Source organism: Phocoena phocoena, chromosome 12, assembly GCF_963924675.1.
Source record: "Phocoena phocoena chromosome 12, mPhoPho1.1, whole genome shotgun sequence".
Taxonomy (NCBI): domain Eukaryota; kingdom Metazoa; phylum Chordata; class Mammalia; order Artiodactyla; family Phocoenidae; genus Phocoena; species Phocoena phocoena.
The window spans coordinates 12,661,205-12,675,105 of NC_089230.1; the positions used below are offsets into that span (position 1 = coordinate 12,661,205).

Genomic DNA, 13,901 nt, shown 5'->3' on the forward strand with positions numbered 1-13,901 from the left:
ATAAAGTGATGAGCTCATCGACCCACTATTACATTTTCGAACATTTGGATGGGAGCAAAGAAACTGCACAGTTAAAACTGGGGAGAAAACCACTGAAAGCCTAAGAGTGGAAAATCTCCCATTATGACTCTCAGGAAGGACTCACAGTGCACAAGAACCAACCTTTCTGCAGCGGACACGTTACTGGGTTTCAGATTACCTTTCATGTTAATTTCTTCCCTTGCAATAATGGAGCTAGGTAAGAGATGTTATTTAAAAAAAAAAATACAAAACAAGACATGAAGGTGGAAGTTATGTCTTAACTGAAGATAATTTTAAGGTTAACATTAAAGGTCAAAATAGAGCAAAGTATTCTCTTACAGAAGACTGGAAAGTCTTGGAATTCCACATCAGTTGCTTTGATCAGAGGTAGCATTTACTTTACATGTTACTACAGTGAATTTAGTAATTAATGGTTTTTCTTTGATGAGACTGTAAATGTTTGCTTGAAAACAATATTACATGCAGCAGGGCCATCTTCGATGGTAACCTCAATGCACATACCACAGCATGTTTCGGTCCCTTTGGGCATCTTCCTTGCGATTATGTACACAAGCAAACTCAGTGTGGTTTGGTTCTTTCCTTCCTAGTGCTTGATTTAGTTTGGTTGTCCCTCTCATGTGCAGAATGGAGTGGCCAGAGAGGAAGGAGTTTTGATGACTCAGAGCAGGCACTTTCCTAGGAAACCAGAGCTTTCCAACATTCTTGCAGTGACCTGCTTCCACATAGATGGTGGCTTCTAAGCTCAGTGAGGGTCTGAATGGCATGAGACCCAGTTAAGGTAGTGGAGCGGTTTCTGCTTCCAGATTTTCTAGCTGAAAGTCGAGAAAGAGCAAAGACAGTGAATGTTTCAGATAGGGTTGCAGTGCACATTTATTGGGCATCTTCTATGTGGCAGAATTATATTGAGAACTTTCATGTATACTTTCACCTGCAACTTTCAGAGTTTTTCCTAAATATCAAGACGTTATTTAATCTCCTGGGTCATTATGAATATGCCATTGCATTTGTACACACAAGTGAATAGGAATTATACACTAGTCATGAAAGAGATGTTATTGATGGGTCCTCGAAAAAATATATTTTAACCCAAACTCTGTTTCCCTCTGTCCTTGACTCTCTTCCCTCCTTGTCTTCAAATTGTTCATGATTTGACCAAACTTTCAAAAGAAAAGCAACATCTCTTTTTGTAGTACTGTTTACATTCTTTATTTCTAGGTAAAGAAATTTTATATTTCACCAAATTCTCCAAATCAGTGGATTCTTTTTTCTGAAGCAACTGATTTGAAGTTCAGAGATTTCCCCATCCCCACCTCCACTGTAAAGCTAGCGTATCTGTTGAGCAAAAATGGGACATTTGTTCACACGCAAAATTATGGCTTGATATTTTCAAATAAGGGAGGAGGATTATGAACATGAAACAAGTTTTATAATTAACAGATAATTGCTGTGTCCTGGTTTTTAACATTTTTGTTGAGAAGAAAGGAGGTGTTTGTATAGTAAGTGTAAAGGGATGAGAATTGTTTTCCTTTAACTTTATTTTGGTAACTTTCAAACTTCAGGAAACGTGTAAGAATTAGAACGGTACAAAGAACACATGTGTACCCTTTACCCAGATTCACCTACTGTTAAGATTGTACCCCTTTCACTATACCATTTGCTTTCTCTTCTTTTTTTCTCCTTCCAAACAGAAACAAAGACACACACACACACACACACACACACACACACACAATCTTATGGAACCATTTGGTGCTAAACTGATCCCTCAATATTTTGATATATATTTCCTAAGAATAGGGAATAGAGCGATCACTATGTGATCACTGTGGAAGAGGCAGTATGAGCCCTGGATGTCCCTGCTCATCCTTGCTGATCGTGCCAAAGTGTAAGGCTAACCAATCTCTGACCCTGAACGGTTCCCACAGTGGTAACTTAGGCGGTTAAGTAGGTCAAGGTGACCGCAGCATTGATCACTGTGGACTGCTTTCTCCTGGGAGGTTGGTTTATTGCTTGCTGCCAAAGGGACTGAGATTTTAGCTATGGGTTCCTTGACTGTGACTCAACCCACTGTGTGTGCAGCCACCATCTGGTCCCATCGCATCACCCCGTGGGACTTGGGAGCAGGGAGAATCTACCAAGCTAAAGCTTCTACAGCTCACTGTGCTCTAATAACCTAAGTATTTTTATCTACTTCGGGCCCCTATGGACTTGGGGCAAGACAGCCTGTTTGCCTGCTCAGTCATCTCCTTTGGAGTCTCGTTACTTCTTGTCATCTTCTAAGAGGATGAGATTCTTCCCAAACTGTACGACAGTGTGTCAAGATGGATGACGACTTATTGAAAGAGAAAAGACAAGGGCTCATGGATGAGACTTGAGGAGGTGAAGAAACTCCTCGGGAGCTAGTGGCAAACGTTCTGGCCCCTGTGGTGCAGAGACAGGGAGTGAATGGTCCACCCTGTCCTACCTGTTGTTAAACATGAGTTGAGTTGATGGATGGAGGCTGAGTGGTGCGGGAAAGAAATCTAAGCAGCTTCCCAAGTGGTGCCACGGTTGCTGCTTGCTCTCCTGTGGACCAGGGGACTAGGAGAACCCCCTAGGCCCCGCCACGGAGGAAAGCACAAATGCATTCAGTCTTAAGTCACAACCAGGAACATCCGGAGGTCGATATGTCCCTACAGTGAACACCAACTTACAGACCCTTAGTGAGAGGGAAAGGAAGCCAGCCCAGGGGCATTTCAATCAACAGACGGAGCAACTGTTAGACCCAGAGCTGACGAAGGAGTGAGGAAGGTTATGCTCTTAGAGGGTGAATGAAGCACCTCGGCTGTCAAAACCTTGGGTGGGCTATGACTCGAAAGTGGCTTCCAGGGGCAATAAAGAAATTTGCACTGTGACTCTCCATTACCAGAAACATAGCTCAGCACTTCATTCCACTGTCTAGCTATTGGAGACAATGTGTGCCTTGTCTATGTACGCATTTAGTTGTCTGCAGGTTCATCAGATAATCTGTCAAGTCTGGCTGAGGACCTAAGCAGCAGGCGGCACTGGAGGCACTGCAAGAGCAGCCCAGCCCCGGAGATTTCTGTAAGAGGAGGCAGCCTCCACGAGGGGTATCCCTAGGAGTCTTCCTGGCACCATTCCCCACTTCAGCTGCGGCAGGAATATCTTAGGCTTTGGTGTTGCTGGGAGGGGGAAATGATTAATGCTCTCTCTGTCTCCAGATTCCAGTCCCGCAGACTGGCAAAGCAATCACACGGTCCACTGGACACGAAACAGCTCTGATTGCCGAACTGACCTACTGCGGGGTTTATCGCCCCGGTCGGTGTGCTGTGAGGTCAGAGGAACTCATGTGGGTTTGGCTGGTCTTGCGCTATGCCTTATGCAGCTCCTAAATGTGAAAACCTTGTACGTGTACAAACACACACAGATAGAGGCAATCTTGTTTCACTTAAGCTCATACCAATTCATAAGCTTCTCCTGATACCTGAGTGCCCTTGGGTCATGCCATATGTGGCTATCAAGGCCACAACTATCTGGTGACCCTGCTCCTATGGATTATCCAGATCAATGTAATTGGCATCCAAATCACGTTCAGCGACAAATCTAGAATTGGAATAACCTGCCCCCTTCAGTTATATGTTCGTTACACGGGAGAGAGAGTGCTACAGGATACCTCTCTACTAGGCGTGGGGACGGGAGGCTTAGTGCCTCTTTGACCCCAATTATTGGCAATGACACCACTCCTTGGATCACATTCCTTTCGCTAGGCCCTCAAATAAAGAAGACTGTGCTACCCAAAGGATACATGAATCCCTGTGCCATACAGTACTGTGAGTATTGTTCCCTGGTATCGGAGTCCACTTTCTAGAGGTAGGCCAGGCACTCACCCTTGACTTTAGCTACCATAGCCAATGAGGTGGAATATGCCATAGGAAATCAACAGGCCAGGCTAAACTCCCTGACTGTAAATGAGTCACTGGTTGGCCTTGGACTACATTCCGGTAAGCATGGTTGCCAACCACGCCTGTTGTGTCGGCATCCGCGCTATCAATAACAATATTGTCGTGCAATCCAAGCACATCACGAGAAAGAAGCTACGTGAGTATCGGCAGGGAGACCTGTTAGCCCTCTCCGGGACTTAATCAATGCAGTCTGTGGTCTGGGAGTACATGGCTGAGGTCGAAAGTGCAGGGTGACTTGATCCTGTGGATAGGGATCCTACGGACAATAACCCTAATCACGTATTTATTGAGATAAACGAGACAGATCTGGTCCTAGCCTCTATCCGTATGTCTAATCCGAATTGCTGATGGGGTGGTACAATCCTAGGAAAACTGAATTGAGCCAAGAATAAGTGGAGCTGACAGGTGCATTGCTGTGGGAGGCAGCTCATCAGGCATCCCTGTACATTCTTGCTGACGGGGCTGAGCTGTAAGGCCTTACTATCTTCTGACTCCAAGTACTCTCTATAGCCACATAGTCAAGTAAGACCCTTCACTGCCAAACCACATAAGGACCACAGTAGGACCAATTTGAGATTCCTTGCTCTTACAGGAGGAAGATTTGCTTTGTTTACTGCTTGCTACAAAAGGTGGTGAAGCACTAGCTCTGGGCTTGTCAGGTGTGGTGCAATCAACTGTGTGCATAGTGACGGTCAGGGTCTACTGTGTCACTCCATGGGACGTGGGGGCAAGGGGACAAGCACTCCTGTGTTGATGCTCCTGCTGTTTGCTGTGCTGTGAGGAGTAAACTGTTTCCTCGGAACCACTGGGTCACGTCGTCTATTTCTGGCAACCAGGGAGTCATAACAAGCTGAACTGCTTAGTTGCTGAGATAACTCTTTTGGAAACTTGCTACTCCCTGCCATTTTCTAAGACCGGGCTTCTTTCCTGACAGTACCACAGTACCATTATAGATTCAGTAAATTTAACATTTGACATAGATAAAATATTTTCATCTACCATCAGCTTTCCAATTTTTTCAAGAGCTTTTTAAACTGTTATTTTTTCCAGAAAGTCAACTAGTAAATCCCCTTGGGCTATTTTTTAGCCTATTTTGAAAAATAAAGTTTTGAAAAGCTTTAAGGTTCAAACTGAAGCTTATTTAAAGCACTTTTAATCTCTATCCATACAATGATTGACATGTGATTCCTATCCCTCGAAGGAGTTTAAAAGATTGCTTTTTCCAATTTCATTAATCTATGGGAGGAAATAGAGGTCTTGAGTGGGGAAGTGACAGGCCCAAGAGTATCCGCTGAGAAAAGCCCGTTTAATACTTTTAGGTTTGCTCTTTGCAGCACTCTCTCCCACTTCCATTTTCTCTGTCCTATTTGTGATGCCATCCAAAGTCACAGGTGAAGCCGGTACCAGACTTGGGTACTTCTGAAGCCGATTAGTGTTTCAGCCAGTAATAGACTTCAAATTCCCATTCATTACAGAAGCCATAATAACAGAGCCACACAAAAAAACTTTGGGAGTGGATGACTCATAGGTAAAGATCTCCATTGACCTAAATAATGGAGAACTCATCCCTTCTTCCAAGTTCCATTGCCAGAATCAAACATATTGGGATCTAGAGTATAACAAGGGGTCACACTTCAGTGAGGGAGAATTCAAGGAGAGGTGGAATAATCTGGTAGTTCAAAGGATCCAGACTCAATATGCCATATGCTTCCTTCTGCTTTTAATATGAATTTTTTGTTCAATATAATAAGTTCTTTCACAAAAGGAAGCTTTGGTGGTTACTTTTGTTGTTTACTACGAGAAGCTAGCCCCCAGACTCTGAATAGGGGTAATTAATCAAGCCCAGAGATGAGCCCTAATTCACTGGCCGTCGACAGAAGCTGGGAAAGTCCTGCTTATGAAGAGATCCCCTTGGCAGCCATTAGCACGGGATGTCAAGTCCACACAGCTGGCTATCAGCAGCCTGGCACCAGCACCCAGGTGGCTTGGCTTCTATCTTGCATTCTTTCACAAGAAAGATTGTAATTAGTTAACCTTTGGCACGCTTCTCACAGTTGACAATTGATCACTTTTAAAAGATTTCCTCCTTTAGGATTGTAACCAGAAAGTGACAGGCTTCAAAACAAAGCCAAACAAAAGTGAAAACCCAAACAAAACACAACCTGTTCTATTTTCAGAGATATGAAGTTTCAATATCTTGTTTTTATTTAGACCATATATTTTGAATGAGTGAGAATAAGAGATTGATAATCAATTTTGGAACCCTGGTTAATGCCTGAAGTTATGGGACATTGCCATTTATTCTAGTAAAGCATTGGGTTTGGAACAGCTTTGTCCATAACTGGGACTAATGATCTACAGTGGGCTTTTTGAAATGCTTAGCGGACACCATTTTGTGAGATGTTACAACGTGTCTCTTGAAAAACTGAGACGGTGCTCAGATAAATTTGAGAACTTTAGCTTAAAGGACTAGATGCAAGTATATATACAGGACGAAATGCAGCACACACACACACACACACACAGACACGCACACACACACACAAATACAATAGGGCTTTTCAAAGCCTTTAAAATGCTAATCCAAGTATCAGTCCCCATGACCAAAATAAGATATGCAACATTTCCGAACATTTGTCTAAAAGCTATTTTTTAATGGACCACATATTAGCACTTTCTATAGGAACTCAGTAGAACTTGTAAAAAACTTATGAAAGAGTCATTTGTTCTGATTCCCTAAACATCAAATCTTAACGCTTGAGTTCTTGTAACATCCCCTTTTATGTAGGCAAAATGCTGATGTTTGGACATTCAAGACTTCCAGTGACAAGGGAATCCTAGTGTCTCAAAGCTTAGAAAAGCCTTTCTTTGGTTGTATTGCAATCCCTTTCCCTGTAGCTTCCACCTGTTGGCTTTAATTATTGGAGTCGTATTGGTAAGTCCAATTCCCTGCTCACACCCCTTTAAGTATATGAAGATAACTATCTTGTGCTGTTTGAGCCTTCTATTTCCCAGGTAATCCTGGGCACTTATTTCAACCATTTGTCATATTAAGGAATTTTAACTCCTTTTGCCTTCTTGGTTGTTCACCTCTGAACACAATCTATTTTGCTTATTTCATTCCTGAAGTGTGTTGTCTATTAGAGTGAGGCTAATATTTCTTTGGTTCTAGAAACCAAAATTCTATTGATGTGATTATCTATAATTGCAAGAGTTGATATGGCCTATATCATATTGTTGGTTCATGAAATAAAATCTTTATGACTTTTTTCACATCTGTTATCACTCACATTCTAGCTTTCTATAATTGGATTTTTGGACTAAAGTTTTCTTCTAGTAACTACTATAGTTTTAGTTTTTTTCTCACTCTTCTAGTAACGTTTGACTCCTTACCCGATCATAGGTTATTGAGCATTTCTCCATTGACTGGGACCCCTCAGGTGGGAATCAAAGCTGTACCATTATGTTCAGATCATAATTCAATATAGGATAGAAGTGTAGAAATTAACAAGAGCTTGTCAAATCTCTTGTTAAAAACACTATTGATACTGGGGTACCTGATTTCTCTGTCCTCTAAGAAAATAAAATTTGTCTTGTAACTAATTCTTGAGAACTTATCTCACCTCCTAGAGGTTACTGCTTCCTTTCTAAGTGCTCTCAAAATACACTTTAATAATCTGATCTAGGTTCTAAAAACAATTAATGCAAAGCTACATGGTCTTTGTAGTTTTCATAACTCCTTTGCCTTTGAAGTTATGATTTGTGTTTCATTAATTGTGTTTCATTTACAAGTTCTCTTAGTGTTTTAAGATCTCCAAGAGATTCGACCTCATTTCTGAATGTTCTCTAACACTATCTTCACCTTTACTGGTCTTCAGTTCTTTCTTAATAATGTTTCAGGCTGAATATCGTTTCTCTGAAAGAGAAGCTTGAAATACAATCAGGGTTGAAGAATTTTGCTTTCCTCTTGTCTTCCATTAATACTGAGTCTTATTCTTTGCAACTGGTTAGCAGTGCAGACTAAAGCTTTATTTGAGAAATCAATGTGATATTTCAGAAGAGATCTAGTCCAAAGTCAGAGTACCTGGGGTCTAGTTCCAACTCTCAGGTGGTGCTTTAAGGACATGACTAATTTGGACCTTGATGTTTCTTCATCTATTAAACATCATTGGTCAGCTTAGATCAGTGGTTCTCAACTGATATTTAAGCTAATGGTTTTCAACTGATTGTTTTTCTTGGGGGGGCAATGTCTGGAGACATTTTGGCTGTCACAACTGGGGATGGGTGGGTGATACTGGCATCTAGTGGGTAGAAGACAGGGATGCTGCTAAACATCCTGCCATGTGCATCCCCTCACAACAGAGAATTATCTGACCCAAAATGTCACTAGAGCCAAGGTTGAGAAATGTTGGGATAGACCAACTTTACGATCCCTTTCAGCAGCATTAGTTCATTCCTTTAAACTTTTCATTACAAGAGCTATGATTCAACTTCTTGGGGGAAAGAGAATAGAGGAGGTGAAAACAGTAAAGCCTCACTAAGTGGCTTACACTAGTATTATTAGCCAGTTTCCTGGCACTGTGCTATAGTATTTTACATGGATAATTACGCATCACATTCACATCAAAATAACTGTTAGACACTATAGTTACGACCATTCTTACATATAAGGACACTGAAATATAGACAGTTTCAGGAAATTCCACAGGGAAATTCAGCTGGTCAATGGTAGGATCTGACCAAATAAATGAGCCATCTAAATTTTTAAGATTTTATATTATATTTGCTATTCTTATTTAATTATGAAGTTTCCCTTTATCTGCTGGTATTTTAAATTAAATTTATACATAGTAGAGTTTACATAAAATATAATTATCTATCTTTTTCTTTAGTCACAATTTTTAAAAACTCTATTTGGAAACTAGGTATTTGAAAAGACTCTCACAATTACATATTTTATATTTGGAAAAAAGCATACAATAAAAAATACATTTCTGGCCTACAATTTCCCCATTTATAACGTCAGGAGGTTTGGATTAGATGATCTATATACTTTTTCAGTTCCAATATTCTAAGAACTGTGAATATTTTTCATCTTCTTGATAAATCCAATCGCATTATTGGGATTTAGATGTTGATATTTACTTGCAGTGTAGCCATTTGAAAGGTTATTTGTTCCACTGAATTTCTGAAATAACCAGAAAAATCTTCAGGTGTTAAAGGGCATACTAGCCATTCTGCAAGCCTCTATCTGCAGCATTTTAAGGTTCTAGGAGTGGCATGTATCTCGTCTGTTTCCAAAGAGTATCTCGAAGACAGCACTTTTTAAAAGTTGATGTTTTGAATTTGAATGAGCTCACATGTAACTATATTTGAGGATTTCTGAGTATAAGAACATGTTAGCTGACATGACAGAGAAAAAGAAAGAACAACAAGAGTGAGATATTTTTGCTAAGTTGTTAAATTATGGGATGGATTAAATTGGTGATTGCATTGTGAAACATAGAATGGCCATACTCTATTTCACATCCACTATTCACTGAATTTTCTCATTGTTAAGTCTATTTTTAGTAATTTGACTTTTCTTAAGATATTCTTATTTATTAATGTCAATTTCCATAGACTTTACTTTTTTGCTTTCATATCAGATGTTTTAGAGGTACCTATTTTATCACAAGAAAAATTTCATTCATTTCTTGTGCTTTAAGGGACTTAGACATATCATATGGGACTCTGGATCATATATATAATTTATATATAATATTTTTTAATCTTTATGAAGGTTTGATAATGTACGTAGAAAAAAAAGGAAATAAGTAGGGCTTGATAGATTTTGTAGATTTCCAGTATCCCTGAATTTCTGTTGTCTATTTGGAAAACAGAATAGTAGGAAGAATGTGACTAATTTCCAACACAAAATATATTCTGTGTCAGCTTTTTTCTCTCCCTCCCTTCCTTTCTTCCTTCCTAATAAATACTGCATTCTATACAGACAAATAGCATGAATTCTTTTTCTACATATTCATTCTCATTCTTGGACCGAGGGGACCATTATTTTAAATTATAGTGAAACTTTCAGCTTATATTTATTTGATATTTGTAATTACATGGAACTAATTTATCAGGCTAGTTATTTGCATGTGTTCCTAATAAGGCAGGTGTTATAGAAAGAAAAAGTTGTTCATTTCCTTTGATTCACAGTGAAGCAACAAGCACTAAATTAAATTCATACTAATCTCCCACCCAGGTATGGTTAATATTTACATTGCCAGATATGCATTCCTTCTGCATACATCATTGGCAATGGGGATGACCAAACTCACATGGGGTCTTGAAAGCTGGCATTAGGAATGCCATTCATGTTTTGAAAAGTACTATTACAATTTTTTAGCACTCAGAATAAATCCTGTTTCTAGCCTCCACTTACCCACACCATATGTGTGTGTGTATATATATATATATATGTGTGTGTGTGTGTGTGTGTGTGTGTATGTATATATATATATATAGTATTCTATTTATATGGTATTTTATTGGTATTGGTATGTTATATTATATGGTATTTTATTTATTTTATATATATGTTATTTTATTGCAGTAAAAGTATAAATCGTAGACAATACGGTTCTAATATTTCTTTTCATCGTGAAAAATTTCTACTCATTTCAAAGCTAGGAACTCTACTATGTAAGAAAGAAATTCTTGAGTGTAAAGGGAGAAGGCAGGCAAAAGTTATGGCTCTAGGTTCTTGATTTCCAGGGTGATAATAATCAAAAAGGAAATATTAAGACATATTTTATTCTAGAAAGTTGTAGTTCTCACAACGTCACCCCCAAAATAATTTTATAATTTTAAAAAAATTGTAGCGATTTGTAAATATTTATTGCAACTGACCAAAAGATAACCACATCAGAATGATATTCAAAAGTTAGTGGTTGGTCATCTTCATTCCAATGGTAACGTTGTTTGAAGTGAGGAAAAAAATATAAAAGCAAAAAATACTATAAAACTGAATTTCAAATTCATAAACGTAGAAGTAAGAATACATGTGTTGTAGAAAGTTAAAAGAGAAAAGAATCTGCCTCTCATAGCTGACTCCCAAAGCTAAAAAGAATAGATACATTTATATGTATAACTGAATCACTTTGTTGTACAACTGAAACTAACATAACATTGTTAATCAACTATACTCCAATATAAAATAAAAAGTTTAAAAAAAAGAAAATAAGATCAACATGTTCCAATGCACTAAATCTCAATGTAAGGACTTTTTCATGATAAATGTTTATAAAATAGAAATTTACCACTTAAGGTTGCCAAATTAATGACACATCATTTTGAGTTAATTATTTAAAGAAAAGTGTGTTGCCATATTTTATCAGTTAGTTACATTAATTGGAAAAACAAGCACAAGAAAATGCTGCAGTAATTATATTAGTTAATCCGATCTTTAAAACTCAACCTCCCTAAAAGTTCATAGTATTCCGTCAGGAAGAACTCTAGCTAATTCATATATCAGTGTCCACTGTACTGTTCTGCTGTACAAAACAATCTTCTGGGTCAGCCCACCAAGGTGATAGCTGAAAAGACTGAGTTCTTGCAAGATGAAGGGTTTCCTCCATCACATGCTGGTCAGGGGCAGCACGACAACTAGAACATTCAACTGACTCCCTGTCCTGGTCCCTCTGGCACCACCAGCCCACCAAGCTGCCTTCTCTAGTAGGATAGATGTGATTGGACTCACAATCCTAAAAGTCAGTTTATGAAAATATTAAATGAACTTCTCTGACGTTAATCAAAAATTTTAACCGTGGAAAAGAAAATTCTATCATTCAGTAAGAGTCAATATGACTTTACTGACAGCAAAAGATTTTAGTCAAATAATTTGAGCTCATATAATGGTAACCATGATCCCCATTATTGGATTTCTAATTCCCCGTGATAGTCATTAATCTATGTGAGTGTTTACTTTTATATACAGATATGCAAATACACTAAGAATACATCTAAACAAGCCCATATAAAGGCCTTATGGCATTCAAACTGTCAGTATATAAATGTTAAAATTTAGTTCTAGGAGGCACCACTGAGCGTAGTGAAAACCAGACTAGGGGGATAGTAGGGCACATTAATTAAAAGTCTGGGTTATAATATCAAATTCAACTGGGTTCATTCCTCAGCCACTGCTCTTTATCTATGACCTTAGGCTAGTTAATTCCTTAAACATTGGTTTCCTCAACTGCAGAGATAATCCACACCTCATATGATTAAATAAGATATACTGGATACAAACCAGTCAATAAATGTTATTACTAAAGTCTTTTTTTTACATAAACCTAAATTTATTCAATGCAAATATTGTAATTCCTTTATTAAACCATTTTTAATTGAAGTATAGTTAATTTACAATTTTGTGTTGGTTTTAAGTGTGCAGGAAAGTGACAGCTATATGTATATATATATTCTGTTTCAAATTCTTTTCCATTATAGGTTATTACAGGATATTGAATATAGTTTCCTGTGCTATACAATAGGTCTTCTTGTTTACCTATTTTATGTATAGTAACATATGTATGTTAATCCCAAACTCCTAATTTATCTCCTCCCTCCCATTAAACCCTTTGGTAACCATAAGTTTGCTTTCTATGTCTGAGTCTGTTTCTGTTTTGGAAATAAATTCATTTGTATCATATTTTTAGATTCCACACATAAGTGATATCACATGGTATTTGTCTTTCTCTTTCTGACTGACTTTACTTAGTATGGTAATCTCTAGGTCCATGCTGCAAATGGCGTTATTTCATTCTTTTCTCTGGCTGAGTAATATTCCAGAGTATGTATGTACCACATCTTCTTTATCCATTGCTCTGTCCATGGACATTTAGGTTACTTCCATGTCTTGGCTGTTGTAAATAGTGTTGCAGTGAACATTGGGGTGCACGTATCTTTTCGAATTAGAGTTTTGTCTGGATATATGCCCAGGAGTGGGATTGCAGGATCATATGGTAACTCTACTTTTAGTTTTTTAAGGAAACTCTATACTGTTCTCCATAGTGGCTGCACCATTTTACGTTCCCACCAACAGTGCAGGAAGGTTCCTTTTTTTCCACACCCTCTCCAGCATTTATTATCTGTAGACATTTTAATGATGGTCATCCTGGCTTGTATGAGATGATACCTCATTGTTGTTTTAATTTGCATTTCTCTAATAGTTAGTGATATTGAGCATCTTTCCATGTGCCTGTTGGCCATCTGTATGTCTTCTTTGGAGAAATGTCTATTTAGGTCTGTTATTACCAATAATCAAATATTTTGTGGCAATAAACATATTTCCAAGTAAACAATATTTTCTCATCCCAGATTGTAGCCAATTTACAGAAACATATTAAGCTCTTCTGCTATATTTATGAAAGGGATAATTCATTTTAAACTTAGATATACTCTAGTGCTGCACATGCATAGAAGCACGCCTATATCATGCATGTGTATGCTCTCTCTCTCTCTCTCTCTCTCTCTCTCTCTCACACACACACACACACACACACACACACACACACACACACACTCTTAACTGGAACTGTTTTCTTTTTAAACCAAAGAATTGAAAGAATAGCTACTTTGGCCTCATTCACAAAATATGCATTAATGTGGTCAAACCTGGTAATTTTGTGAGCTATCCTCATTTGGGACTTTTGTCATGGAATTGAAATGCTTTTCCTTCTCAAATTGGTTCTCCACAGATGTCTTGTAAAAAAGTCGAGAGCCAACTTTTGAGAGTGATTTGACAAATTAGGCTTCTGCTTTTAGTTTAGCTGGGGATAGTATAGTTTTTTAGTTAACGCAAATGCAAAGCATCTCCTCATTTCTTGACCTGCTACTTTGATCAAAATGTCAAGA

General features: G+C 38.3%; 1 protein-coding gene across 1 annotated transcript in view; it reads right to left on the bottom strand.

The window, feature by feature from the left end:
* Window positions 1–375: 375 nt before the first annotated feature.
* The window catches only part of OPRM1 (opioid receptor mu 1), a 53,021-nt gene continuing 39,495 nt past the window's right edge, over window positions 376–13,901 (bottom strand). The window contains exon 4 of the mRNA XM_065888555.1: window positions 376–854. Within this exon, the coding sequence (XP_065744627.1) occupies window positions 816–854 (39 nt within the window). The 3' untranslated portion in view covers window positions 376–815. The remainder of the gene's footprint in view (window positions 855–13,901) is intronic.